The sequence below is a fragment of the Fonsecaea multimorphosa genome, assembly GCF_000836435.1.
Source record: "Fonsecaea multimorphosa CBS 102226 unplaced genomic scaffold supercont1.13, whole genome shotgun sequence".
NCBI classification, from domain to species: domain Eukaryota; kingdom Fungi; phylum Ascomycota; class Eurotiomycetes; order Chaetothyriales; family Herpotrichiellaceae; genus Fonsecaea; species Fonsecaea multimorphosa.
This window is the reverse complement of record NW_015971647.1, coordinates 700,264-727,115: the sequence shown is the minus strand read 5'-3', so window position 1 is coordinate 727,115 and position 26,852 is coordinate 700,264. Positions and strand designations below refer to the sequence as shown.

Sequence of the window (26,852 nt, the reverse complement as noted above, 5' to 3'; positions counted from 1 at the left end):
TTGAAGACGAGGGACTCAATTCCATATCAGTTTACAGCTCCAATCTCCATAAATCTCGTTCATCCACCAACATCTGTTCTCACGGTATCATCTGAAATTTAAACGTCTTCATCGAACCGTCCTTTCTTTCTTCCTGTAGTTAGTGGTTGATACATTATAACATTGTGATCACAACACCATGTGCACTTACGGTGAAGCAATTCGATGCGATGTGCTTCAACCACAAGCCTCAAAGTGCTTTTCCCTCAGATTCGCGCAGCATTTCGACCATCTCTTCGTATGAAGGACGAGAATACATTACGGCCGGCGGATCGGGCCTCATCTATGGGATCGACAAGGACAGAGTTGTAAAGCAATACTTTGAGGGCGAAGAGAGTGATGCTGAGCGTGAGCGTCAAGCATATATGCGTCTCGGCTCACATCCGAATATTGCGAGCTATCTGGGCAGTCTGAAAGACGGATCCATAATTGTGGAACGAGGGCAACCCCTGCGCGAAAAGTATCAAAAATCGGGCGCGGCCAAGATTCCACTGCGTAGGAAACTTGGCTGGTTGAGGCAGGCTGCCGAGGGTCTACGATACGCGCATGAAAAGGGCATTGTCCAAGCCGACGTGGGATGCTACAATATGATCTGGACAAGGGCCCGCGGCGGCCTGGCGGCGTTGATGGGATCCGATTGCCTGAAACTGATTGACTTCGGAGGAGCCAGTGTTGATGGCGGAGAGCACGGCTCCTGCTACCAGTGGTACAACTATCGACGATCAACGCCGGAAGTGAGCACGCAGACCGACATTTTCGCGTTTGGATGTGTGATGTACGAAATCCTGACAGGCAGACACCCGTACCATGAACTCGAGGTATCCGACAATCGGTCACACCTTGTCCAACAACTATATGAAGAAAACCACTTTCCAGATACCACAAATCTACCATTGGGCCAACTGATGCAAGGCTGCTGGCATGGCACTTTCAATTCTATGGCCGAGGTCGTTGAAGCGTTAGAGGCGGCAGACTCCGTGAGCATGAACACGAAGAGTTCTGCCACGGTTACTGAGACTCTCAAAGGCTATTGCTGGCTTTTTGTTCGAAGTATCTGTGCGAAGAAATGAATCACTGGGTCGTGCAAGGTTTCGGCCTTAATCTACCAAGAGATATGCGAATTTGTCCTAATTATCCGTCCCGGCGACCAACTGGTACTCCCATTCTGAGCAAGTCACGGAACGGAAGACTGGCGGTTGGCAGACCAGGGGAGCGGGATCATCCAATATTACAGCCAAGTCAAAGACGGGCAGCATCACATCCTGTGGTTCTTTGCAGTCTGCCTGATGTTCCCGGCACCATCGTCGACAGCTAAAAATGGCTCTCTCCCGCAAGCTTTTCACAACTTTCAATCATGTCCAAATTAATCAACTGTGGCAGATGATTTCGTCCCCAGCCGCTGTCAGGACATTTTAGGGGGAAATGTCCACGGCATAGTTAGAGGACAATCTTTGGGTAAACCCCCTGCTGGAGCATACCAGTATGTACGACGCCACAGGTTGCGTGCAACCAATTCACAGAAAACCGTGAACGGTGTACCAAAGATTTACCAGCATCCTTGGGAAGATTGGAACGGCAAATGTTTCTTGTAATATTCGGAGGCTATTTCCTTGTGGCTTTGTTGCAATACAATAAAAATGACTATATGGCCTATCAATCTCGAAGATCTCGCGGGCACGGCGCGTGAAGTCTATGCCCTGATGATCGGCTTCTCGGGCACATTCACTCAAGGGCCTTAGCATGGCAACTTCATTGGCAACCGGCGATGTCTCGGTTCCATCTTCAATGCAGACCTTCAACGAGATATATTGCTTCGATCTCACAGCAGTCAGTCAACAATTATGAAGACGCTGGGGGTCCCCAACATCTCATTTCGAGCAAGCCAAACGGTAGAACACGCTCCGTACCCTAGTTGCAATGATTCGATATTGTTGTTTGAAGACATCGCCAATTTTGACTGGGTAGTAGCGCTTCTGGTAGAAGAGTGGTAGTGTTGCTTCCTCAATTAGCTGATCACTACCAGTGTACGTCAAAGTGTGATTTCGTTGACGGGATGTCTTAGGCGCACAAACCCAACACAATCGGGCAAACGTCAAACGCCCTAGGAATGTATTCACACCTTGCATCTCACGCTTGATCCCCTGAAAGATGTCTTGCCAGTTGGTAACTATGATCAGTCACGTGCCGGACACGCTCAGGTTGAAGCGGCGAGGCTCAGGTCATCCTCAGGTCCAAAGGTGGAAATGGAAAAGTGCCCATGTCGACACTCCGACATCGAATTGTCCTGTTTAGCCCATCCGGTTTTCTCGTTGTGGCTTCTCCGCGCCGTCAAGGACACAATTGGTCGAGGGAACGGCTCGTAGGACCTGTGAAGATCGCGCAGGTCGTCCGCAGGTGGTCGGAGGAGGCTCTGAGTCAAGTCACTGTGTGTCTCATGCCTTCTCTTCCCAAAAAAGGGACCTAAGGAGGAGTCGAGTTGAGATGTTTCAGATATCGGGTGATGTAACACGTGATGGTTCATGTAAAGGCGGCTGAGAGGGCAGTGCAGATGTGTTGCGGTGTCGATGGTGGCGAGTGGTGTGCGAAGACCCTCAGCTGCGGCTGCTGCTATTTCAGTGCCTGCCGAGCTGCCAGCGCCTGCTAAGTGCCTGCTAAAGTGCCTGCCAGGTGCCTGCCAATCGGGTGCGGGGAAAAGCGAGTCTCGGATTCATGTTCGGGAATTTTGCCCGCCATGGAATTTGGGCGAATTGGGCGAATTTGGCGAATTTGGCGAGTTGGCCAACTTGTTCTCTGCGCTCCCCGTCTGCGTCGTCCGTCTGCTCACTAATGACAACTAATACCACCAGTAAATAATCCTCGCCTCATACCTGTACCTCGTACTCTACATATTTCCCACGGTTCCTCCTTTTGATTTGTTGTCCTTTTATTGCAATCGCATGTGGTAGCAGCACCCCTCCCGCAAAATGCGCCTGCAACGTGCCTCGCAGTTTTTCCTTGCCTTCTACCTCTTCTTGCATCCACACTGCGTTCAAGCAGAGCCTCAATGCGCCATAGATCCCAATTCAGTCGTGACCGATGCCTGCGCCTCCTACGCAGACCTCGAAAGGCTCAACGCCAACCTATACCCTTCGCTAGAAGACCTGACCCAACACACCGATTTCTTTGCCTACTACAGATTAAACCTCTACAACAAGGTCTGTCCCTTTTGGACCGATGAGAATTCCATGTGCGGCAACCGGGCATGTGCCGTCGAGACAATAGAGGATGAAAGTGACATACCGCCTATCTGGCGAGCCGCAGAGTTGAGCAAACTGGAGGGTGCCAGGGCAAAACACCCTGGGATTGCCCAACAGCGAGAAAGACCGAAAGACCGACCGCTGCAATATCAGTTGGGCGAGAACGTGGACGAGAGTTGTGTGCTGGAGGAAGACGACGAATGTGACCAAAGAGACTATTGCGTTCCCGAAGATGAGGGCGCCGCAGCCAAGGGAGACTACGTGAGTCTGGTTAACAACACGGAACGATACACCGGCTACTCGGGATTGGGTGCTCGACAAGTCTGGGATGCCATTTACAAGGAGAACTGCTTCGCACCAAAATCTCCCAGACATGCCTCTTTGAAACCGAAACCTCTCCAAGCCGCAGAGAGTCTCAAGACCGTCTTCCAAGAGTATGGGCGCCAACATGTCGACGATTCGGACGACCTGTATCCCCTCGACGATGAATGTCTAGAGCAACGGGCCTTTTATCGTATCGTCAGCGGCATGCATGCATCCATCTCCACGCACATTTGCTGGGAATACTTCAATCAAACCACCGGCGAATGGGTCCACAACCTTGATTGCTACAAGGAACGGCTGCACAAGTACCCGGAGCGCATCTCCAATATCTACTTCAACTACGCCATCCTGACGCGCGCAGTTGCCAAGTTGAGGAGACACCTCGAGTCCTATACATTCTGTTCTGGCGATCGCGACCAGGATTTCCAAACCAAACACAGAGTCCTTGCGCTGGCAGACACAGCAGCATCTGGCCCGCACACCTTCGATGAATCCATCATGTTTCAGGACCCCTCGGTCATGGTGCTCAAGGATGACTTCCGGAACCGGTTCCGTAATGTGTCCAGGTTGATGGATTGCGTGGGTTGCGACAAATGCAGGCTCTGGGGGAAGCTTCAAACCGCTGGCTACGGAGCCGCATTGAAAGTGCTGTTTGAGTATGATGAGAATAAGAACGGTGAAAATCCTCATTTGAGGAGAACCGAGTTGGTGGCGTTGGTCAATACGCTCGGTCGTCTCAGTCACAGCCTGGATGCAATCCAAAAGTTCCGCACTGCTCTCAACACTGGGGATATGAGTGTGCTGGACATTCAAGGTCCGCTTCCATTGTCTGCAAAGAGTGACGCCAAGATTGATTCGGGCGACACCGAAAATCCAGAGGACACCGATTTTGACGACTTGTACGACGATTTGGACGTTAAAAACTCACCTGTTCCACAGCAGGGGAGTGCGATTGCCGAAGCATTCTGGACCGAGCTTGATCTGGTCTGGCGCGCATACAAGATGGTTCTGCGGTCTTGGGTCGAGCTGCCGTTCAAATTTGGGGCTATTTTCATCATGGAAATGAATCGCCTGTGGAATTTCTGGTTGGGATTGCCGGTCCCGGATCGGTCGTGGGATTTCCACTTTCCCAGTCGCGACGAGCTGTAGGATAGCTCTGCCCGTTTGACCCTCATGAGCGGAGTTTTGGTGGTAAGGTCATGGAGAAGTTACCATTGCATGAACTGGCGAAGGATATTGCGGTATGCGGCAACTAGCATACAGATGGCACTGTGATTATATTCATGCATAGCGACGGTACGGGTATGGGCATGGACATGGGCGTTAGCACGGACTATGGGGTTAGATATAGATGTACATTACAGTGTGCGAAGTGTGCGCTCTTCCAACAACAAGGAAAGACTTTCTCTTCACCATCGACTTTGTCTTTCACCTTCTCCGTAGTGGCCTCGTTGGTTGCCCCTCGCCACAAGCGCCGGAGTAAGAGTTCTTGGGGCCGTTTTCTCGGCCTGCCAGTGATTAACGCGTCGCGCCCACTTCTCACGCGTCTCAACCGATTTTCCCCAGAGCCGCAGTCCACCGTCATCGGACAACTGCAACAACGTCCATGTGCTGAAGACATGTAATTACATTCTGTGAGAATACCAGAGCGGGACTCTAAACAATGCTGCCTCCGCCCTCCGCTGCTGCTGGCACGCCGTGCCCGATTCCTCCCCACGCTGATGTCCAAATGCCAAAGCCAAAACAACAACAACATCACAATCAACACCACCGTCAATTTGACCAAGACCCAAACCCATCGTCTCCAAGCGATGACATAACCGCAAACATTTACTTTACGTCGGCCTTTGCAGTACCTGTTCCTGGCGTATTGAAGAACGCTAAGCCGCGACGCAAAAGACACCAGGACGGGCTGGGATTCACAATCCATGAAGACAACGGACACACTGTGGCTTCAAGAAATCGGTATGGACAAGGCAGTGACAACACCAACGGAGATGACGATGCCAACAAGGATAATCTGCTCAAGTTAGGCGCAAGAAGGAGGACCGCGATATCTCAACCACCGCAGCGACCAAAAAAGCGAGCTGTGATCGGTGCCGCTTCGGCGGTCCTTGTTACCTCGACGACTGGTCTCGCTACCGCTCCGCCAGAAAATGTTTCTGGTATTGCACAGCCGCGAGTGCCGAAGCGGGGCAGTGCTTCGACGAGACTTAGTCAAGGCCCGAGACGACCAATAACGAACAAGGCCGAAGGAGCTCCATCATCTTCGACGGCGGAACCGCTGTCGACACTACCTGAAGATACCATTGCTCTCCCAATGCAAGATTCAACAACTACGCTCAAGCCGGCACGGCGGGCTACTATCTACATTCCGAACGAGGACACCACGATGCCAAGCATGTACATGGGCATCTTCAGCCCAATTAAGAATCTTGATATGGCGGTGAAGGCTTCTGCAGGATTAGCGTCAACTTCGACAACTGTAGAACGATCCAGCAAGCCAGATGTCGAGCTGACGGGAATTGTTGCGCAGATGGTCGCGAAGAAGAGAGGCGCAACAGAGGCCAAAAATGCCACGTCTCTGAAGCGAATGCCGTTGCAAGTCACGACCAAACCTCTTCAAGAAGGTACAGTGGTGGTGGATCGATGGGGCCAAGGCGGTGGTAAAGAGAACATTCCCCCGGGAGAGGGTGCAATGCTCGGTAAGAAAGCGAAGTCCGGGAAAGGGCTGCCTGCAGTTGAGGGACGAGGCAGAGATCTTGAGGTCGTATGTCCTCCAGCTCAACAGCAGGACAACACGCAAGCACGAGCTTGGCCGTCCTACGAACCCAAAGCGAGCTTTTCGAAGAAAGTCCATCACGAAGGTTCTTCTCAACGAGCCTGCACGAAGCCTAGCTGGAATGCAGGATCACGATTGAGGACCAGTCGATCGGGTCGAACATCCCTGATGGAAAAACAAGAGCCAAAGTCAAGCCAGAGAAAATTGGAGTGTGAAGCCCTTGGGAAGAAGCCGTCAGTCCCCAGTCGATTTGTTATCCCGAAAGTGGATCTTTTGCCCGTCGCTGAGTTATATCCTGTCATCGCTGAAGACCTGGCCGACCCGGCGATGTATGAAGAAAACTGGCTAAGCCACCAAGAGATCGCCATCACGCAACTCGTCAACAACCTCTTTGGGGCATCCGCTCCGTTAACCTCGCCAGTCGAGGATGAAATGCTGAAGCTTCAGTTATTTGAGAGATATGGAGACCCGGAAAATGTGATGCTCTACAAGCGACTTCAGGCATCTCTGCTATATGGTGCGCTGAGTGTGTCCAGGGACGTTCTTAAGGGAGCTGTGCGACTCAGCAACGACCTGGGAAAGCGAAAGGCCTTCACTGATCTGTGGCTCGATACATATGAGCTTCCATATCTTGGAGCGGCACTGGAAGTTGTGGTTGGTCGGCGGTGCTTGAGCAACGGAACCGAGTCTTCGTCAGTGCGCCCAAATATCGACAGTGGACACGGCGTCAATCGACGTACCTTGCAACAGTTTATCGAGATTTTCCTGATTCGAAATGAAGATGGACAACCGGATGAGATATCCACGGATCGTCACACATGGTCGTATCAGCGCACCCTCCTGCGGAGTCTGATGCTAATCAAGCTTCTGGATACGACGAAAGCTGCCACAAGCCCCTCAGGGAGCAGCAAGTGCCTATTCCAGCCTTGCTCATCGTACAAGACGTCTGTGGATGTGGTCCAAGCCCTTTTCCAGCTGCTCAACCCCAGCGCTGGGGATCCAATTCGAGCCTTGACGCATATAGGGTACATGGTCACACATACACAACATCCCCTCGCGGAATACTCATACAAGATGGAGAATCTGGCGGTCGACTTACGGGATGGAGTGCGCCTGACGAGACTCGTTGAGCTCCTCCTGTATCCTTCTGTGTCACAGCTTGAGTTACACGATCCGGAAACAACTTCCAGTATCATTTTGCCCACCGGACAACAGTTGTCCTTGACCGAAGGGGACTGCTTTTGGCCGTTGTCTCAGCATCTCAAATATCCCTGTCCAGGACGTGCAACAAAATTGTACAACGTTCAGATCGCCTTGAGCGCGATACAGGGGGTCAAGGGGTTGGTGCCTTTGACAGAAGCTGTCAAAGCAGAAGACATTGTGGATGGTTTCAGAGAGAAGACTGTCAGGCTCCTCTGGGCCCTGACCAGCAAGTGGGGACTTGGTGGTCTGGTCGACTGGAACGATGTTGAGCGTGAAATCAAGAGATTGTGCCGCACGGGCGCTAGCAGCTGTGAATACGATGATTACGACCTGTTGTCAGATGAAGATGGTCATGCGCGACACATGGTCCTATTGAAAGCTTGGGCTCAAGCCATTGCCAGCAAGGAAGGGATCCGGGTAACCAATTTGACCACAAACTTTTCGGATGGACGGGTCTTTCAAGCCATTGTTGAGGAATACGAAGGCTATCTCAGTCATGAGGTCGGGTCACGACAAGGCCGGTCGCTCAGTGACCGGCTGAGGCGTCTCGGATGCAGTGAGCAGTTTGCGATGCTCTTCGCCAAGACAGAAGGATCGCCTCACTATACGCACATCTTCGACCGGGACTTTGTCGTGGCTGCGTTGGCGTTCCTTTGTTCTCGACTTCTCAATCCAACCAAAGCGGTGCGAGCAGCCATCACGATCCAGAGGAGGTGGCGATGGTATTGGAGCCGAGTGGTTGAGTCTCGCAAGGTGCATGTGAAGGCAGTCGCGGAGAGTTGCGCTAGGATGGCCCTAGAGAAGGCGGCTGCAGTGGCAGCCAACCAGGGAAAGCATGAAGTGGAGCTGACAGTGGCGAGAAACGAGGAGAATGAACGAGCCGACGAAGACATCTGGTTGAGCTTGTGAACAAGGGAAGCCCGTAACAGGAGGATCGGCTTGGATGGTGATGTGATGTGGTACGAACCAAGTTGAAGCCAAAGTCTATTGTCCGAGGCAGACAGCTGAATCATTGTCACACGGAGGGATTCGTCTAATGAATGAGTCTAGTTAGCAAGCAGATGAAAGTCAAATAGTCACTGGTGCAGCATGGTCGATCTAATATCAATTGTGGCTGCTGTAGCAGCTGCTGGAGCTTGAGGTGTTCCAGCTGCCCAAGGGTTGGTGCTATTGCCAGTCCGCTTGTGAATCAGGCCATCATAAACCCCAGGATTAGCATCATGCGGGGAGCTGCACCTGTTCTCCTAGAGTCTTGTCTGTTTACTGCATTCTTTATGTACCTAGGTACCTAGCTCGCTAGGTATATGGACGGGCGGGCCTCTTAGTGACCCTGTATACCATCCGGGTCGACGTTGTTCCGGGCCCCTTTGGCGGGGTAACTTCAGCTACTTGGGGCTTGATTGGCTTTGAGTCGCATTTTAGCGGCAGTTGCGATTACAAGGCCCAATCAAAAGTGCCTGTGTCTCGTAGGAGTCGTAGCTGCCGCTCAAACTCAATTTCGTCATTCAGTCTGCACCTCGACCACCTCCTGCCTCCTCCTCCTCCTTCCTCCCCTTCCCCTGTCCCTCTGTCCGCTCTCTGGCACCCTCTCCTCCTCCCATTGCTCGCTGGTAGCCTCTCCCATGTCTTCCTCTGCCGTTTGTTTTCCTCCCTCCTCTTCTCAAATCCTAGTCTACTACTCAACAGTCCAAGCTGAAGCATCAAGGAAAGGAAGCACACAACCACAAAGTTGCAGCCAGGGTTGAGGACGATCACAAACCCTGATCACCTCTTTTCCTGCTCCCCTATGCAGTCCGCCGATTGACTTTCATGATCATTGCCGTCATCACTCTTCGACTCTGAGATACCCTGGTAGATACGGGTAGTGTGCAGCTTTAGTCCTGGTCGCTTCTGGCCCAAGCGCCAAAGCTCAAGTTTGGTTGTCCTATCAAACCCGTCATTCACCCGTCCGTGCGCACCAGTCCTGCCAGTATGTCGAGCCCAACCCACAGTTTTCGCGGACTGGGCTGATCTCCGTGACCAAAGGGGGGCTTGTCTGGTGCTGTCACCTAGTCATGGAACTTTTTATGCGACCCTGACACCTGCGGACTCCGTCATGACGGCTTGCCCACTGGTTCGCTATCCAAATCTTTGTCTGCTGCCGTCTTAGTCTCCTGGCTGGCTCAATCCCTGCGCTCGTCGGACCGATATCCAAAATCATCACGAGTTGATATATGGCAAAGGAGGTAGAACTGCTAGTCATGATGCTTAGGCCTGATCCAGGTCAGATTCTCCACGACCTACAGACTACCAGCCAACGAGGTCGCTGTCCAGAAATCAGTCCATCATCTACCCTTGGGATCTTTCTGCGGCATGAATGGTAGGGCCAGGTCAGGAAGTCATTTTCCCCTCTCTCCTGGTTCCTCCACCCTATTCCACTCAATGGAGTTCCACCCGGCTGGCTGAAAACCTCATTTCATCGGCTTCCTTGGGTATAGCCTGTGCATAGTCCTGTCTGCACACGAGCTGTCAACATTAGAGGCAGCTTTACAATTGGCCTTCATGGATTCGTAGCTATTTGCAGTCCATCGTCGTGGGCATCATCTGGCGACGTCTATTCTCCATTGGCATGTGCCATTTGATTGACCCCTCGCTACATGCAAATAGCATATAGTATATGCCCCCCTTGGTCACTCCCGCTGTTCGAGATTTTCTCTCTACCGATTCATGCTCCGACAATATTCTTTCCCAACTCGCACAAGAAGTTCTCCAGGGAATTTCCTCTCATCTTCCCAGAGCAACCCTTTTCCAGCGTGGTCGGACCTTTGAACGGCACTACCGCGCAGCAATCATGGCGACGCAAGAACTACAGCTCGCTGTCTTTTCTGGCAACATCCATGGCGTGCTGGCGTTTCTCGCCTCTCCACGAACAGGACATAGCTTTCTCAACGACGCCGAGCAGCCTGAATATGACTTTGACTACGCTGACGATCACCCACAAGTCAAGCAAAAGGTAGTTGAAGCAACACTGCCGCGACCAGTCTTCCCGGTCCGAAGAAGGCCACTAAGGAGAGATGTCGAAGAAAGTATCCAAGCCGTCGCTTTTCGATATTGCGGGCGACTTATTCGCCTTCAAAACTCTCTTGCCTGTACCGCTCTTTCCGCCAAGGGCTGGGCCACCTTGCAGTCTCTGAGTCTGTATATGTGGGACATCATGGCACCCGAACTGACCAAGTTGCTGGCCTCACAGTTCGCGGACCTCGAAGAACTCCGTCTCGGCTTCTGTCACCCTTACATCCACGACCACTGTCTGCCGCTGAGATATTGGGACCATCCAGACTTCCTCGAGCCGTCCCCCATCTGGGACGCACTTTGTGGCATCGGTGAGGAGCATGCGGCCCATTTGCGCTTGAAGAAGTTGAAGAAGTTGACCTTGCAGCGTTCCGGCATCAGCCGCGACCAGTTGCAGAAATGGATCGAGTGCAACCCGGGCTTGGTCGACTTGAGGCTACACCATGTGGCTGGAGTCGACGCCGAGTTTGTCCAATGGCTGGGGACATATTACCGAGTCGACACCGGTGACCACGCCGCCCCACCGGCCAAATTGAGGACCCTGGCTCTGGAAAGCTGCACCTCGTTGTCTCTTGGATCCTTGGAGGACCTGAGCTGGCTCGACTCACTCTTGCCTACGCCGGGAAAGGGCACTAAAGACCCCGAGGACGCAGCTTCTGTCTTCCAAGTCCTGTCTTTTCGAGACTCGACCTCTGTCTCCACCTCAGCTTTGATGCAGTATCTGGCTCTCAAGCAGCCTCAGGTGCGACAAGTCACCCTTCCAAGCGGTCGTGTTCTCGTCGAGAACGCCACCGATCCCAACACTGATTGCAGCTTCGACCCGGCCATCTATGGCCGTCGAGCCCACTCTACGAGATTAAAAGAGGATGACCAAGACTCCTCACCGGTTCCATATCTTCGCTTCCTGCGTTTCCGGCGCCGGGCGGCCGGTAATGCAGACGAGATCATCGAGCCGGATCCGAGATGTGCTTGAGCTCCGAAGTCTTCACTCTGTTGTCGCCATGAAATCCGGCACGAAAAACTACCTCGGGTCAACAATTCAAATCTTTCCTTGTCGTTGGTCAATCTCGCCTGTGTTGGTGTTTGTTATTGTCTTTGACGGTTATATTGTCGACTCAGACTCGGTCGCAACTGTCTGACGACGAGAACGAATCTGGCAGAACTCGATTTCATCATGTTATGGCTTCCTTTCTTTCTTTTCAATCTCATGTCACTCTGATGTTCAATCTTGTCGTTGTCCGAGTCGCAGTCGAAGGGGGCCGATCTCATCTTAGTAAGGAGAACCCAAAAAAGGCCAAGAGCCAACCTCTCGGGATCATCTCTTATGTGGATGATGTGGCAGTTTTTTTTGATTTTCTTTTTCAACGTCGTGTCGAAACTGTTTGCATTTACTAGTCCTCTGCCGTTGGATTGGAGGGTGTCATCCCGACTTTGTATCAGGGCATCCTCGACGCAGAAAAGTCTAAACAAAAAGGGCATTATTTAAGCGGGAACCAAGATGATTTCGGGGCATCTCACACATTCACGCCTTTCGGGCTCTTTGATCTTGTCTTGGAGGACCATGTCTGCTAGTACTAGTCTCTACTATTAGATAGTCATCGCTGCCCACGTACACGAGTTTTCTCCCCCGAACAAGACCCATTTCTCTAACACTTGTGTGGAGTGGATGAGATAGTATTCAGGTTTCTACTAGTAAATTGAGAGAGTCCGTCTGACAGCGTCAACGGCTCGGCGTAGGAAGATATTTAGTCCAACCCACAATCATACACCTCAAAGGCAACCTGGAGTGTGTTAGTTAGACAAAGAGTGTACTCTGTACTTAGGTACCTTGCAGGTGATAGTGTTGTCGAAATACGGGTCTCCAGTAGCCGATCGGTATAACATTTCTCCGCACTCCGCACACAGCCCTGCTGTATTTCGGTACTGGGCGACTCTGGGGCCCCAAAATCAAACACGCGAGAGCCCTGCAGATACGAAGCACAACAAGCGTCGGACTCGTCACGCTCGCTTCGTGTACGCGATTCGCTTCTCGCCTCGCATTATACCTAAACGTGCTGGCCTAGTGAGGCTCACGCGCCGAATTCCCGCATGACGGCATTCCTTCTGGGGATTCTCTTTCTTCATTGAAATTGTTTCGATTCTGATTCCCAAAGCAAATGCGATACAGATGCTCACGATCTCTTGCGATACACGACACGGCCTTTGACAACATGCCTGGCGACAACGACGACGCTCAAGCCCTGTCTGCGCAGCAACCGGCGCAAGGTCAAAAGTTCTTACGCTACAGATCAGTCCGTCAGTCCGCCGCTGTCAAAGAAGACCCTGCTGCGTCTCAAGACCCTCCACCTCCCTTGCCGCAGACGTCGCAGACGTCGTTGACGCGCCTCCCTTCGAGATACCACCGGCGACCCCCACCGGCGCCTCAAAGTGCGCCGTCACCGACCGCCGAACCGCCTTTGCCTGCCAGCTTGAACAACACCGCGACGGTCTCAAGGCCCCGAGGCCAGACGGTCAACGGCGCAACCACTGAGCAGGATGGCGCGTGGGGCAGACAGACACAAAATGGCACGACGCGCCGGATGGTCATTCAACACAGCGACTCGCGACCGCCTACGGCGAGGCCGACGACCAGCAAGAGCACTCCGCGCAAGCAGACTTTGACTTCTAGCGTCACACCGCCCTCGCCGGATGAGCTTCGGAGATCGCTCGAGGCCGCCAGGGAGGAAGCGCGTCTGCTTTTGGAGGGGGAACAAGACCGAGTCAGGGCACTCAGGCAACAGGAGGCCCGGCGGCGGCATGAAGAGCGGGAAAAGCGCAGGAGGCAGGAAGAGAAGTTGGCGCAAGAGGCTCGCCAGCGAGAAGCCGAGGAAGCTGCGCGACAAGAAGCCAGAAAGCGACCGGGGCGGCCTCAGCGCCCTGAGCAAGGAGTTGACGAACAACGTGAAGCTGCAGCGCTAGCGACATCGGATGCTGTTCTTGACTCGAACAAATCCAGGACACGTACGATGGTCATTGGCGGACAGCCCCCCTCCAACACAGAGGGCAAACGTGCACATCACCAGCGTGCGTCATCAACGATTGAACAACTGCAACAGAAGCCCAAGCAAAGCCACACTAGAACCAGGAGCGCCGGCAAGAACGACGAAAAGCCCGACAACGAAGCGCCGGTCCTGAAACCAAACTTCGACGCCCCAGTATCCGCCGTAAATGCTGGGGAACGAAGGGTAAGCGTCAAATGTAAGGAAGCGTTCGTTACTCTCCCTGTCACACCCTCTACTACATCCAAGGACATCCTGAGTTCGGCCTCGGTCTGCATGTCCGAGCGAATTGACCCTAGCACGGCTGTCCTGCTGGAGTCCTTCGCACAGCTTGGACTAGAGCGACCGCTTCGAAGATATGAACGAATACGTGACGTTATGAACTCCTGGGACAATGACACTCAAAATCATCTATTCATCATGGCCGAAGGTGAATGTGCTGCTCCGGGGTTGCAAGTCGCAGATGCTCCCAACCAACAACCCTATGAGACCGTAGTAAACATCTACCATTCGCAAAAGCCCGGAAAGTGGGACAAACGCTGGTTGAGACTGAGAGAGGACGGCCAAATCACCACGTCCAAGAATGAGAATGGCATTGATTCCACCAATATCTGCCACTTGTCAGACTTTGACCTGTACACTCCCACCGCAAGACAAATCAAAAAGCTCAAGCCTCCCAAGAAGCTGTGCTTCGCCCTGAAAAGCCAGGAGAAGTCGGCCATGTTCCTGGATGGGGCAAATTTCGTGCACTTTTTCTGTACAAAAGACAAGACGGTCGCCGACAGATGGTATCACGCCGTCCACTCATGGAGGAGTTGGTATCTAGTCAACATGCTGGGTGAAGGTCAACAGAAACCAACGGACTCAGCGGAAAGGTTCAAGCTAGGAAGCAGACCAGGGACAAGGGGTTCCAAAGAGTCATTGCCTTATGTGCTTGGTTCGTTCAAACCGCTGCTGGATTTCGGCTCCGCTTTCGAGGGAAACCGAAAACCCGAGCCAGATGTCGCGCACCGACCGTCACAGTCTGATGACCGGAGGCCATTGATCGATTTCGTGCCTGAGAGACCGAGCATTGACGAGAAACCCAGCAGCCCTAAATTCCCTTCGAGGCCGCAGGGGGTTCCACCCACGTCGTTTCCGCGAAAGTTCATGATCGAGTCAGCGACGAGTGCCAACGTCGATGATACAGACGGCCCATTCACTGGAACGGGTCTCCTCGCCCGTAGTGCCAGCCGCCGATCGCAGGGCGGTCAGCGATCAAGTCGTGGCGCGCCGGGCAAGCCTTTGGTTGATCTCACTCTAACGAGCGAGTTCACTGACGGTAGTTTGCTCCGGAAGATGGAAGCAATGGCGCCTCATCAAGGCGCGATGGAACCCAAGATCGACCGACAGAAGAGGAGGGAGGTTGACATCGTTGTCGGCGAAGGATTCTAGAGGCAAGTGGCCCCTTGCGGGCGTCGCGGGAGGACGGAAGACCTCGCTGAGAGTATAGCACAATCGCAGTTGTGGCTGATGATCAGGAAGGATGAGGTTATGAATGTGACTGAACGAGTTTATGAAGCGGGAGCTGGTCATGTCTAATGTATACCCTTCTCGCAAATTCTGGTCTGTGTACTATGCTACTCTGAATGTCGGAAGACGTTACAAAGCCACTGCTAATCCTTGGGATCCGTCGTAAGGTACGAGTTCGGGAAGGTTAGCTGCAGGGATAATTAGGGAGCTTGGTGTTTGAAGTAGCGGTCTCCAGCCCTAGGCCAGCCCGCTTCCGAAAGCTACCTACCTAGGTAGGTATTTACACGTACCTAGGTACCTTCGCGTCCAAATCGCACCACTCACTAGGTGATCTTGCCCTATCAATCACCATGGGAATCAGGCACGACTGAGCCAAGACTTCACACAAGGCAGCCTCGAGCCACACCTTTCGACAAGGCTGGGATGTTGCTCTCGCCAAAGATGGCTAGCTATTCATGCAGCCGCCAGGCCAATCGAGTCTCTCGACAGCAACGCCTGGCGCCTGACTGCGAAAAGACTCGACATCTCTGCTGCAGCGCAGCCTGATGGCATGATGCTCGCCAGCAGAGGACTTCCTCTTTCCTACGAGTCTTCCCTCGTGTCCAGGTGGGACGCAGAATACCTCTTTGAAGGTCGGGAATCCAACCGCAGAGCCATTGTGGATGACCTCTTGCGCCCTCTGAAGTCCACGTCGAGAGTGGGAAAACGCAACCTGATCTTGCGATAGGACGATGGACCCCATCACCGCCCTCGCGCTCGCATGCAACGTCACCCAACTCGTCGAACAGGCGATCGAGGCAGTGAAGGTGTGCAAGGAAATATACGAGCGAGGCTCGCTGGACGAGAACAATCACATTGAAGAGTACGCCCAAGGCATCGCGGCCGCCAACAAGGATCTAGAAACGACGTTCAAGGCCCAGACGAACACATCTTCTGGTCGTCCGACGCGGCTCCAGAAGATCGTGGATGATTCCGTCGCGACGACGGCGGAGCTCAAAAAGGTGCTCAACCAGTTGAAGCTCTCGAAGAACCAGGGAATCAAGAAGAGCGGTAGCGCGTTCAAGACGACTCTGAAGTCCATTTTCAACAGAGGGACCATTGAAAGTCTCCGGAAGAGGCTGGAACAGCAAGATGCGGCGCTACGTTCAGCCATTTTAAAGGACCTCTAGTGAGTTATGACAGCCAGTCTTGTCTTTCGCCAGGCGTATGGCTCTAGTGTGATCGTGACGTTCTCGAGACGAGCATTGCGACCCTCGCTCTCTCTGCCGCGTAACGTCTTGAGCTAGTGGCTGGTCTTGTCCTAACGCCTCATAACCACGGTGCTGATTATTGCGTTCCAGTATCAGAGCTGGCCAGGACGACCTGACGCGCAAAGCCGAGTTCCAAACCTTATCCGATGGTCAGAAAGATGCCATTGCCCAGGTTTTGGGTCGTTTACAGGTGATGTCAAGTGCTATAAATACATCGATCAAAGCTTCGGAAACAGTTTTGACGACGCGTCTCACCAACCAAGATGTCCAGCTCGAGCAAAGCATACGCATGCTCTCGACAGACATTCCAGCCACAATCGAAGGTGCAGAGACTAGATTGATGCATCGATTCGACGGCCAAGATACCCTCCTCGAGGATGCGGCTCAGCAGCATTATGTGCAAACACTGTATCTGCAGGATCAAGCTCAGGATGTGCTTAGAAGCCGTCTGCTTGACGCTTTGGCCTTTCCAGAGATGAACGAACGACGCAACACGATTGAGGGGCGCGTCGTCGACTTTGGCGAGACCTATAGCTGGATATTCGATCCTGCGGGCGAGGGCAAGGCTCGTTCTCACGGTAAAAAGCCCCATATGTTCGTTAAGTGGCTTCGGACTGGTCAAGAGGTCTTTTGGATCAGTGGCAAACCTGGTAGCGGGAAGAGCTCCCTTATGGACTATATCTATCAAAATCTTCAGCCCAGGGGCCATGGCTTTGCCCATTTGGAAGCATGGGCCAACCGACGGCCTGTCCGCCTGCTCAGTTTCTGGTTTTTCAGACCGGCCACAAGTGTTCTGTTGAAATCTCTCGAAGGATTCTGGAGGTCACTTTGCTTTCAGATCCTTGACATTGATCAGGATATCGCGGCCAAAATTCGAGCTAACGTAGACCGTGCAGCACCCAACAGCCTGCGGGCTTGCCTTGTCAAGGCGGGCTCCCACGCTCAATCCTGGACAAACATCGAACTAAGATCATGGCTGCGCTACTTGCTCGATCACTCTGCTTTCAACTACTGCATACTGGTTGATGGGCTTGATGAAGTCCCGAATGACCATGAAGCTTTGCTGGATGCGATTCGATTCATTGCTCAAGGCTCCAACAAGATCAAGATTTGTTGCTCAAGCCGACCAGAGGCTCTCTTTCAGCACGCTTTCCAGCAATGTCCGTCGCTGCGCCTGCAGGACTTCAATTACAGGGATATCATGGCGCATTGCAGCGAGCGCCTCTCTGCAACTAGATGCGCCTCCTTTGAAATGAAGATTGCCGACCGGGCGGACGGGGTCTTTCTCTGGGCTTATCTTGTCGTGGAAGAACTTCGGAGGGCTGCAATCCAGGGAGATGACGAGGACGATCTGGAGCGACGCCTTGAAGAATGTCCAAGTGGAATGAATGAACTGTTTACGTTCTTAATTGAGCGGCAGGATACGTTCTATGCGAAACACCCAAAGTCATACCTACGTCTAATCGAAGTTACAGTCAGGAATAAGCTCGGGCCGCTGTCCTTGCTTGAAGTTTTTGTAGCATCGCAAGAACCGGAAATGCTGAGTTGCAACTTCCCCGACAATCTGAATGCTCAATTTCTGGCACGTTTGGATGCAATGGCAGAAAATTTTGAAGCCAATGCGGTGGTGAGATGCGCAGGACTCGTCGAAGTCAGCGAGCAGGACATCGACGGATACTTCCCAGAGACTTTCCCTTACAAAGCCCTGGATCGCGTGCACAGATTGCGGGCGGGATTTATCCACCGCAGCGCACAAGACTTCCTTGTGGATAGTGAAAGGGGTGCTGCATTGCTTCAAGCGTGTGGCATCTCCGAACTGGAAGCTTTGAGACGAGTGATGACTGCTCGTTCGGTCATCTTCCTCGTCAACGATAATTCGAGCAGTGATGCAAGCATTTTACGTGCTGCACGCCAAATAAAAGGGGCCTCATGGACTGGTTTTGACTCGGAGGTCATCGATCATACACTTCGGACAGTCCTGAAGCGAACGCCGAGAGTTTTCCCACCGCCCCTCACGGAGAATAAGCATAGCAATGTATCGCACGTCAATCATGTGGATGGTGAGGACCTATTGTGCGAGGGCCTGGTGTGCCCGCTTCTTTCACCCCTCCAGAATATCGTCTTCATCTGTTGCCTGCAATTTGGATTGACACCTTATCTAAAGGGAAAATTGGGCGTTCTGGAGCAGGAGGAATTGACTCTCGTGGCTGGGTTTTGTGCAAGTTTACTTTTGGATTTGGATAGGGGAGGATTCTGGCCTGATGGAGCTGACTACGACTACGAGATCCTTGCAATGCTTAAGCCTCACCTCTCGTGGACGCTGAACCTGACACTGTGTCACTACTGGCCCGGGGCGGACTTTTATCTTTATGTGAGTCGCCCCTTTTGGCAACACATTCGCGCGTATAGTGGCAAAGGCTTTGGCAACGACACCGCTCTTAAGGCGCTTCGGTGCCAACTGGAGGCCCTCGATGTTTCCGGGAGTTATAGCACAGGCCAAGCGCTCCACCTGAGGGCATGGTTCGTTGCAGAAGATTTACAACTTGTTTGCACTGAACCGGACGAATCGACAGCATTGGTCGTGAGTACACTCGCTAAAGATTTCGACATCTTCAAGATTAATATCATCCTAGAACCCAGCGCTCCCGGCGTGCAGTTCTATCAGTGTTCCCCTCGAGGACTCGAGCGCTTTTTGGAAATTGACTCCTCTACCAGTGAGTCCCTGCACAAGGCCTTTTCCGAAAGCCCCTCTCCTTTTCCGGACTCAGCCGCCGAATGCATAGCGGATATTTTAAACCGCCGTATAGCCAGCTTGACCGCAGTTGAGATTGCGGGGATTGTGCTCAGCCATAGAGAATGGGGTATTCATCACTGTACATTCTCTGACGGACAATTCCATGCTGTATTCTATGACAGCTGGTTGGCATGGAAACGCAGGCTGATGGACGGAGTGCTTGACCAGGATTTCGACGCCGACCCGGAGCACGATCCTATATTGAATGAGATTTTAAAGGCATTGGAGGAGGAAAAGACGAGGCGGTAGGAGGTCAAGAACGACGACTTCAGCCACAAGACCTGAGATTTTCTAGGTTTCTTTGAAACCACTTGAGCTAGCCCGAGACGAGATTTACGTACGAACCAGCGTAAATACTAGTATTTACTCAGTGAAGCTGCATGGGTTTACTTGCTGTAGACTAATTCGGTAAGAGTATAAAGCGAAAATGAGCGACACGTCTCGGTGTGACCTGGGGTTGGCTCTTCGCGCGCTGGTTAGTCCTAGGAAATGCCGCCTCAATCATTAGGATGCCAAATCACCTTAGTCTGTAAACTCTGTTTATTTTTTCGAGAAAGCCCTACTATTGCTATTAGAAGGACCGAGATCCAGTAAAAATTTATCCCATCTATCTATTGGCACTGACAGCAGCCGCAGCCTCCTTATCAGCGGCCAACACCCTCCGTATAGCCGGGCGATTCACGCACCGGTCCCACCAAGCACTCACAGCCTCGCGACTGACGATGACATCTCCGTATCCACAGGCAAAAAGCCTCTGGACCAACGGAATGTAGAAGATATCCACGAGCGTGAAGTCGTTTCCGGCCATATACTTCTTGTCGCGTAAGAGGCGCTCTTCTGCAACGTCGAAGAACGTCTCGACCGATCGCAGTGCTTCGGCGACAATGGTCTCGTCGGCAGGCAAGCCCATGAATCGTTTGGCGAATTTCTCAAACGCGATTCTGCCCGCGGGCTCGGCGAAGTAAAGCATTTCGACGCACTGCGCTTGGTCGAACAGCGCCGCAGATTCGATATTGTCGGAGGAGTCAAGCGGCGGTAGAAGTGGGAAGGAGTACTTTGTTGCGAGATATTTGCAGATTGCGCGACTCTCATAGAGAGTGAAGCCCTCGGCGGAAACGAGGACGGGGATTTTCCCCCACGGGTGACGGGCTTTGTGTTCTGGAGACTATTAAGTGCAACGGCCGTCAGCTCCCGCGGGATTCGAGCATTTTCTAGGCAGGAAAGTAAAGATAGTCCATGAAGTGTGGAGAATATTCAGGCTCAATCCGATACAAGCCGCAATCCGTCTTCCCAAAAAGAAATCGTGTCAGATTCACCCACCTTTTGCTCTCCCTTTCGAAGGTCGAGCAGAACGAGTTCGTAGTCCGTAAGGCCACCTTCGGCGAGAGTTAGGCGGACACGATCGGTGTTGGTCGAGCCGCGGGCGCCATACAGAGTAAAAGCCGGCGACATCTTTGAACTGGATAGGAGTTTAGACGCGAGGCTGGAGCTATTTGTGAGCCGAGACATTGTGTGGAAGTACTCATTTTGAGAGAGATTGGGCCTTGGCCACTGCTTATATAGGACGAAGACAATGGGATTGACTGAGCCTAGATGCCTTCGTCCATATCGAGACAGTCGGAATCTGGAACTTAGAAATACCGGGGCGTGTGCTGGATGGAGGGAGGAGGATCAAGCCCTTCCAATGGTGTGTGATATGGTTGGTGGGTTCGCTCTCAATACTTAATTGAGCTAGCCCCGTGTCATAAATGGTAGCTTAGCCGGAGGCACTAGGCGACTCTAGGACTAGACTAAAGGTGCTCTTGACCTTCTACATAGTCGAGTCACAGATTCTCTTCCCTTCTTAACACACCGATAGACATTCACGAAACGATTAGCGATCAGCTTGGTCATTGAGGCCGCACTCCGTTCTTTCCGTACTAGCCTGGAAAGTACACGCCCGGCACTTACTCCTCAAAGAGTCCGAGTCGCCTTCCCCGTGTTCCCGATGGTGAATGATGCTGCATCATTTAATTTGTCCACTCGGATTTCTTACTTGCTATGATTCTTACCTTCGTCTCAAAGGTGTTCCGTAATAAGCTTGGATTCTCCATGCTCCTCCTCTGCCCCCAGCGATGATGACCGGCTGCGCTGTCGTCCGCAAACGGAACATCAAATGCAGAACCAAGGTCAAAACTGGTTGCGCAACCTGCAGGTCAGTCATGGCGGGAAGATCCCATCGCTCGGTCTCCACGACCGAAATCTGGATTTAGATGTGAGGTCCAGCTCTGCAGGGATTGTGCCTGACTAGCAACAGGGTCAGAAAGGTAAAATGTGACGAGAACAAGCCGTTCTGCCAGAAGTGTGTCAGCACTGGCCGTACTTGCGACGGCTACCAGTCCCCTTTTATAATCTTGACCAGTCAACAACCCATCAACAACGCTCATGCTGGCAAGAGCAATTCAGATGTTGCTTTTCCATCCATCCGGCCCACATTTACGGAGATCGCCCCAGAGGACATCGACCTCCTCAATCGGTACTTCTCGACCAAAACCTTGTTCGACGTGGTCCTAGGCTGTGACGAAGAAGCCAGACAAATTCTCCAAGCCAGCTTGACTGATCCGCCCATACGACATGCAGTCTTGTCTCTCAAAGCTCTCCGGGAAGACCTCGAGACGTTCGGAGACGATCTTGCGTCTGTCGTCGCGCAGCAGAGCCCAAGCCAACATTATGGCCTCCAACAATACAGCATGGCCTTGAGAGGTCTTGCATCCAACCTGTCATCTCTGGGTTCCAACGGGTTGAAGTCGGTGTTGCTCTGCTGTCAGATCTTCATAAGCATTGAGCAAGTGCGGAAGAATTACACTGCCATGGCCCAGCATATCATTCAAGGACTCAGGATCATGCACGAGCACAGGGCACGGCCAGGGCTTCTCGCAGGGCAAAAACTTGTGCCTGCACACCACGACCAATTGCCCTTGCTGGACGTCTTCATCATTAAGCTGTTTGCTGCACCATGCAAATTTGCAGATCCTCCTCCTCCAACAACAGCCGACGCAGGCGGAACAACTTTGTTTGCGCCTCATCAAATGCCTGTCGGAGCTTGCGATCTTCGCACAATTGCGCCCGACATGCGGACCGGACTTACAAGGATCGCCGCGTCGACGCTTGACTTCCTCGACAAAGTATCACAAGTCCAATCAGTAGAAAGCGCTCTCGGACTCCTGCCCCAGAAAGCAGCCCTGTTGGACTCGTTGGAATCATGGCTCCTAGATCTCGACCTCGTTCAGAAGACGGACGTCGCCCGACCTTCTAGCCCCGAGCCTATTTCCGTCTCGTTCTTGCGCCTCTTCCATCTCGTCCTGAAAATCGTCCTCATGGGAGCCTTAAACCCCTCGCCGGATCTTGGTGCCCAGCTGCGAACCGACACCGACCGGTTGCAGGACGTGGCCAACAATGTCGGCGAAAGAGTCAGAGCATATACAACGTGCAGTGGCAGTAGTGGTGGTCGAGGAGAGCGCTCCACGGCTCTGTGTTGAAGGTTTTCCGTTGGTGATGGGCTGGGGTTATTTTCCCCATGAACTAACTCACTGATGTTGGTCTCGAAGCTGGGAAACTCACAAACGTATAGTCGTACAGAGGTACTGTAAAAGTGGAATTGTGGAGGTGGTGATGACCGCGAGAAGAAGAACACGTGGCATTGGTGTTCCTCAATCAAGAAGAGCATTCCTCTCTTCCTTTCACTCATCTACCGATCTCTTCCCTCCCGGTGTTAATTCTAACTTGGCCCCCTCCCCAACGCAGGCCTTTCCTCCCGTCTCATCTGATAATACCCAGCTCCAGCTCCCGCGGTATGTTCGTTTTCGTTTTCTAGACGGCGGAGAACCAGAGGCAGTGTCAGGAATTCCGGTCCTGACGGATATCTACCAGATTCGCAGAATTGAGGTTCTAGGCCCAACGGCAGTTCCTGACGGGACAGCGAGTGTGCGCGCTTACGAAGTTTCAAAGGGGCAGTGGCTCTACCTCTTTCTCTTTAGAGACATAACTCTGTGGGCAGAATGTTGTTATATGGTTATATTGTCCGTGTGTATATAGGATGCCGCTTACACATTAATCGGGCCTACTTCCCGGTCGGGTAGCAATCACTATAGTACCTAGGTAGTAAGTATATGGGTTGCAAATTCCGATCAACGACATGGCTTTCATTGATGTATAGAGCCCTCCTCGCGCATTTGGCGCGCGAAAAGGGGCGGTTGCTATGTATTGTTGCTAAGGCTTGGAGACAGACATGTGCTTGGAGAGCTGCGCGACTTTCTTTCTTTTCCTTTGTTTTCCACTCGAGCGAAAAGGACGAAATCATCAACGTTGGTCTCGTCCTTATTTCGCCATCCTCTTCATTATTGCTAACTGCAAGGGGCAGAGAAACTCAGCCACGATGGCCAGGGTATCGAAACCCGCAGGTTGGAAACATTAACATCCTCGATGACTCTCGCTGATAAGCGGGGCCGTCCCATCACGGCAAATATGTATCGCACTTCCTCCTCCGCCTGCCGGCTGAACTCTATTCCTCCCCTTGGAAGAAGTCGATGATAGCTCGGGCACCCTTCGGCCCCAATCCTCTGGGTGGATAGCACAGGAAGAGCGGGTCGTCGAGGGTGTTAAATTTGGTCCGGAAGCCCGTCTTCTTGTCCAGATTGAACTTGGCCGCGAGGGTCTGGTATAGCGAGTCAAGTGTAGCGGCCTTGGCGCCGCCGACGTTGTGTTCGCTGGACAGTTTGGCTGTTGCGCCCGCGCCGAATGTGCACGTCTTGTAGCCCGCCTTTGCTGCGGCTTTGAGTGCGGCCTGCACCGTCAACTCAATGGCTCCGTTGCTCGCTCCGGGAAAGTCCAATGCCCACTTCACCTGTACTCCCCATCGGGGTGAGAGTTGCGCAAGGACCACCAGGCTGTGAATTTTGCCCTCGTCGTCCTTGGCGATGAAGTACTGACGATGAGAGGCGTCCTTGAACGGAGTGATCACGCTCAGGTGGACCTGTGCGCCCTCTCGATTGTCCTGCCACTCCTTGACGCGCTGTTCGACTTGTTGGCGCACGTCCTCCGGCACGTCGCTGCCGTATTCAGTCACCTTTACGCCTTCCTTCGAGGCGTGCCTGATCTTTCGGTCGACATCGCTGCTGATGGTCAAGTGCTCGTTGTTAGCAAGGTTGACCCGCTGCTCTGCCACATTGGTGAAGCTCTTCCATCCCAGCTTGTCGCCGAGGACCTCTTCGACATCCTTGTCGACAAGAATAAAGAGAGGCCGGAGCCGAGTCTCTCGCCGAAGCCACTTCAGGAATGCGGTAATCACGTCTTCAAGCTGTTTCGTTTCACAGAGCGGGTTTCCGGCAACGATTGCTCGGTCGTGCGTGGGGACGTAAGCGATTGCGGCGCCAGTCTTGTCATCCCGCCAGACCTGAAACCTCTCGTCCATCCACGAAGTGTTTGTGGCATCGCCATAATTCGCCACCAGGTTCTCCAGTGGCTGGAGATGGCCCTTGGGACGTTGCAGAGTACTGTCCTCAGGATGTCGCAGGTTCGGTTCCTTTTTCGCGGGAAAACTTTTAGGGTCGCGAGGAAACAGGGACGCGTAGCGCAAGTTGCCCAGGTCCAGGATAAGAGTGACTAGCCGTTCGAGACCGATACCAGCTCCGGCGTGCGGCGGTGCTACCCACTCGAAAGCTTGCACATATTCCTTCAGGTCCTCCGGATCCATACCTTGAGCTTCCATACGCTCTTTCAAGAGCGTATGCTCGTGGATTCTTTGTCCGCCTGAAAGGATTTCTTGCCCGCGAACCATAAAGTCGAAAGAATTTGTGAAGTTGTTGTCTTGGGGATCTGGCATCGTGTAGAAAGGACGAGCGGCGGCAGGGAACTTGTCGAGGATATAATAATCGGTGTGGTATTTCTCCTTGACTAGCTCCCCAAGTCTTCGTTCGGCTCGCGTCGGTAAGTCATCATGCTCAGATTGTTGACTTCCGTCGTCATTGGTCCAGCCCGATTCGTTGAGCAATTTGACTCCTTCTGCAAATGTGACCCTCGGTGTCTCGTCCAGCCAGACCAGGTCGTCGTGTGGGAAGTGAGTTTTCAGGGTATCAATGTCTTTTCTGTTGCGGTCATAAAGTGTTTTAAAGATCTCCTTGAGTGTCGCGTCAATCAACCACATCGCTTCATGATAGTGCCTCTCTATGGCCATTTCCAGGTCCAATCCCGTGAACTCGGTCATGTGGCGAGGCGTGTTCGAGTTTTCTGCACAGCAATGTCAGCGACACCTTTTCAGCAAAAGAGGATGGGGTGGATACGTACCAGCACGGAAGACAGGGCCAATCTCAAAGACACGAGGGAAATCTGCCGAGATACACATTTGTTTGGCAAGCTGTGGACTCTGAGCCAGAAACGCCGGCCGCCCAAAGTAATCGAGCTTGAAGACATCCGCTCCACCTTCAGTAGCGCCGCCTTGGAGCTTTGGTGTATGGATCTCCAGAAAGCCACGGTCCTCCAGATAGTGTCGGAAAGTCCTGGAAACAGCCGACTGAACTCGGAAGATTGCCTGTGTGGACGGTGTTCGTAAATCGAGTATGCGATTGGCGAGCCTGACCCGATCGGATACGGAGTGGCCGTCAGTCCCCGCGTCAGCGTCGTATACACTGAAGGGCACAGGAGCCGTTCTTGCCGAGATCAGATACATCTGTTCGATCTCAAATTCTACGCTTGAAACGCTTGCGCTCTTGACCGTCTGTTCGGGCTCTTTGACTTTCGCCCGTACGACCACGATAGAACCTGGTCGCATGTGTTCGACCCAACGGACCATATTCTCCGAGACGCCGCCGTCTTTTGCCCTGAGCACGCCTTGTATCGTGGTGGTCTCCTGGCGAAAGAGCACGAAAGCCAGCTTTGCGCTCATATGGCGAACGATGTGGATCCGAGTGCGAAAAGTGATCTCCTTGCCGATAAAGCTGGCATCAACGTCTGCGAGTGAGGTCCATTGCGCCCGCCACGCGTCGTTATCGAAAGCCTCGTCTTGAGATTGCACCAGTGGCAGCTTGCCGTAGTATCTCTTTGCTTCGGGAGGGTCATCGTTGTCCAAGAAGTCGTCCAGGCTTTTCATTGCCTCGCCATGACGCAGCTGTCCGGTTTCTCCCCTCTTCTCTTCCTCCTCATCCTCGCTCGACCACTGTACTTCTTGTTCGATCATGCGAGCAACGTCATCTTCAGGCCCTCCTCGGCGGTGTCTTCCATTGTGATTAGACAACGTGTCACCCAGCTCATGCTTGTGGTGAGAGATTTTGTCGCGGAAATTTGAGATTGCACCAATTACCTTGGACATGTTTTGGGCGCGTTTGAGGAATAGCAAACCTACACAGAAAGTGAGAGGGACCAAGTGCAAAGAGACAAACAGGTTCTGGAGTTCGCGCTGGGTTATCATATCGGTTTTCTAGCATGTACTATGCCGGCGGATGATCGTCCCGGCATGTCACCGTCGAGGATCCTGGAAATAATTTGACGTCATTCTGCCTCCCAGCCGGTGCAGGCCACCGCAGTTGACAAGCATTGTGAGGATTCGCTAAGATGGCACTGTTGATGATCTTCAGTGATGGTTTCAGGTTC

General features: G+C 52.8%; 10 protein-coding genes across 10 annotated transcripts; 8 read left to right on the top strand and 2 right to left on the bottom strand.

Annotated features, from left to right (window-relative positions):
• Positions 1 to 209: 209 nt before the first annotated feature.
• Positions 210 to 1,109, top strand: Z520_06970 (uncharacterized protein; the record flags this gene model as incomplete). Its single annotated transcript, XM_016777470.1, has 1 exon — positions 210 to 1,109. One exon carries the CDS (start codon positions 210 to 212, stop codon positions 1,107 to 1,109), a length of 900 nt encoding a protein of 299 aa, XP_016631641.1.
• Positions 1,110 to 3,002: 1,893 nt separating this feature from the next.
• Z520_06969 (uncharacterized protein) lies at positions 3,003 to 4,748 on the top strand (the record flags this gene model as incomplete). Its single annotated transcript, XM_016777469.1, has 1 exon — positions 3,003 to 4,748. The coding sequence occupies one exon, from the start codon at positions 3,003 to 3,005 to the stop codon at positions 4,746 to 4,748; it is 1,746 nt and encodes a 581-aa protein (XP_016631640.1).
• Positions 4,749 to 5,262: 514 nt separating this feature from the next.
• Positions 5,263 to 8,493, top strand: Z520_06968 (uncharacterized protein; the record flags this gene model as incomplete). The annotated part of the gene is made up of 1 exon (XM_016777468.1): positions 5,263 to 8,493. The coding sequence occupies one exon, from the start codon at positions 5,263 to 5,265 to the stop codon at positions 8,491 to 8,493; it is 3,231 nt and encodes a 1,076-aa protein (XP_016631639.1).
• Positions 8,494 to 10,414: 1,921 nt separating this feature from the next.
• Z520_06967 (uncharacterized protein) lies at positions 10,415 to 11,608 on the top strand (the record flags this gene model as incomplete). The annotated part of the gene is made up of 1 exon (XM_016777467.1): positions 10,415 to 11,608. The coding sequence occupies one exon, from the start codon at positions 10,415 to 10,417 to the stop codon at positions 11,606 to 11,608; it is 1,194 nt and encodes a 397-aa protein (XP_016631638.1).
• Positions 11,609 to 12,845: 1,237 nt separating this feature from the next.
• Z520_06966 (uncharacterized protein) lies at positions 12,846 to 15,107 on the top strand (the record flags this gene model as incomplete). Its single annotated transcript, XM_016777466.1, has 1 exon — positions 12,846 to 15,107. One exon carries the CDS (start codon positions 12,846 to 12,848, stop codon positions 15,105 to 15,107), a length of 2,262 nt encoding a protein of 753 aa, XP_016631637.1.
• An 809-nt stretch (positions 15,108 to 15,916) lies between these two features.
• Z520_06965 (uncharacterized protein) lies at positions 15,917 to 16,354 on the top strand (the record flags this gene model as incomplete). The annotated part of the gene is made up of 1 exon (XM_016777465.1): positions 15,917 to 16,354. The coding sequence occupies one exon, from the start codon at positions 15,917 to 15,919 to the stop codon at positions 16,352 to 16,354; it is 438 nt and encodes a 145-aa protein (XP_016631636.1).
• A 274-nt stretch (positions 16,355 to 16,628) lies between these two features.
• Positions 16,629 to 19,478, top strand: Z520_06964 (uncharacterized protein; the record flags this gene model as incomplete). Its single annotated transcript, XM_016777464.1, has 1 exon — positions 16,629 to 19,478. One exon carries the CDS (start codon positions 16,629 to 16,631, stop codon positions 19,476 to 19,478), a length of 2,850 nt encoding a protein of 949 aa, XP_016631635.1.
• A 358-nt stretch (positions 19,479 to 19,836) lies between these two features.
• Z520_06963 (uncharacterized protein) lies at positions 19,837 to 20,681 on the bottom strand (the record flags this gene model as incomplete). Its single annotated transcript, XM_016777463.1, has 2 exons — positions 19,837 to 20,394; positions 20,550 to 20,681. 2 exons carry the CDS (start codon positions 20,679 to 20,681, stop codon positions 19,837 to 19,839), a joined length of 690 nt encoding a protein of 229 aa, XP_016631634.1.
• Positions 20,682 to 21,343: 662 nt separating this feature from the next.
• Z520_06962 (uncharacterized protein) lies at positions 21,344 to 22,747 on the top strand (the record flags this gene model as incomplete). The annotated part of the gene is made up of 2 exons (XM_016777462.1): positions 21,344 to 21,423; positions 21,526 to 22,747. The coding sequence occupies 2 exons, from the start codon at positions 21,344 to 21,346 to the stop codon at positions 22,745 to 22,747; spliced, it is 1,302 nt and encodes a 433-aa protein (XP_016631633.1).
• Positions 22,748 to 23,769: 1,022 nt separating this feature from the next.
• On the bottom strand, positions 23,770 to 26,571 carry Z520_06961 (uncharacterized protein; the record flags this gene model as incomplete). The annotated part of the gene is made up of 2 exons (XM_016777461.1): positions 23,770 to 25,493; positions 25,551 to 26,571. The coding sequence occupies 2 exons, from the start codon at positions 26,569 to 26,571 to the stop codon at positions 23,770 to 23,772; spliced, it is 2,745 nt and encodes a 914-aa protein (XP_016631632.1).
• Between the last annotated feature and the right edge of the window lie 281 nt (positions 26,572 to 26,852).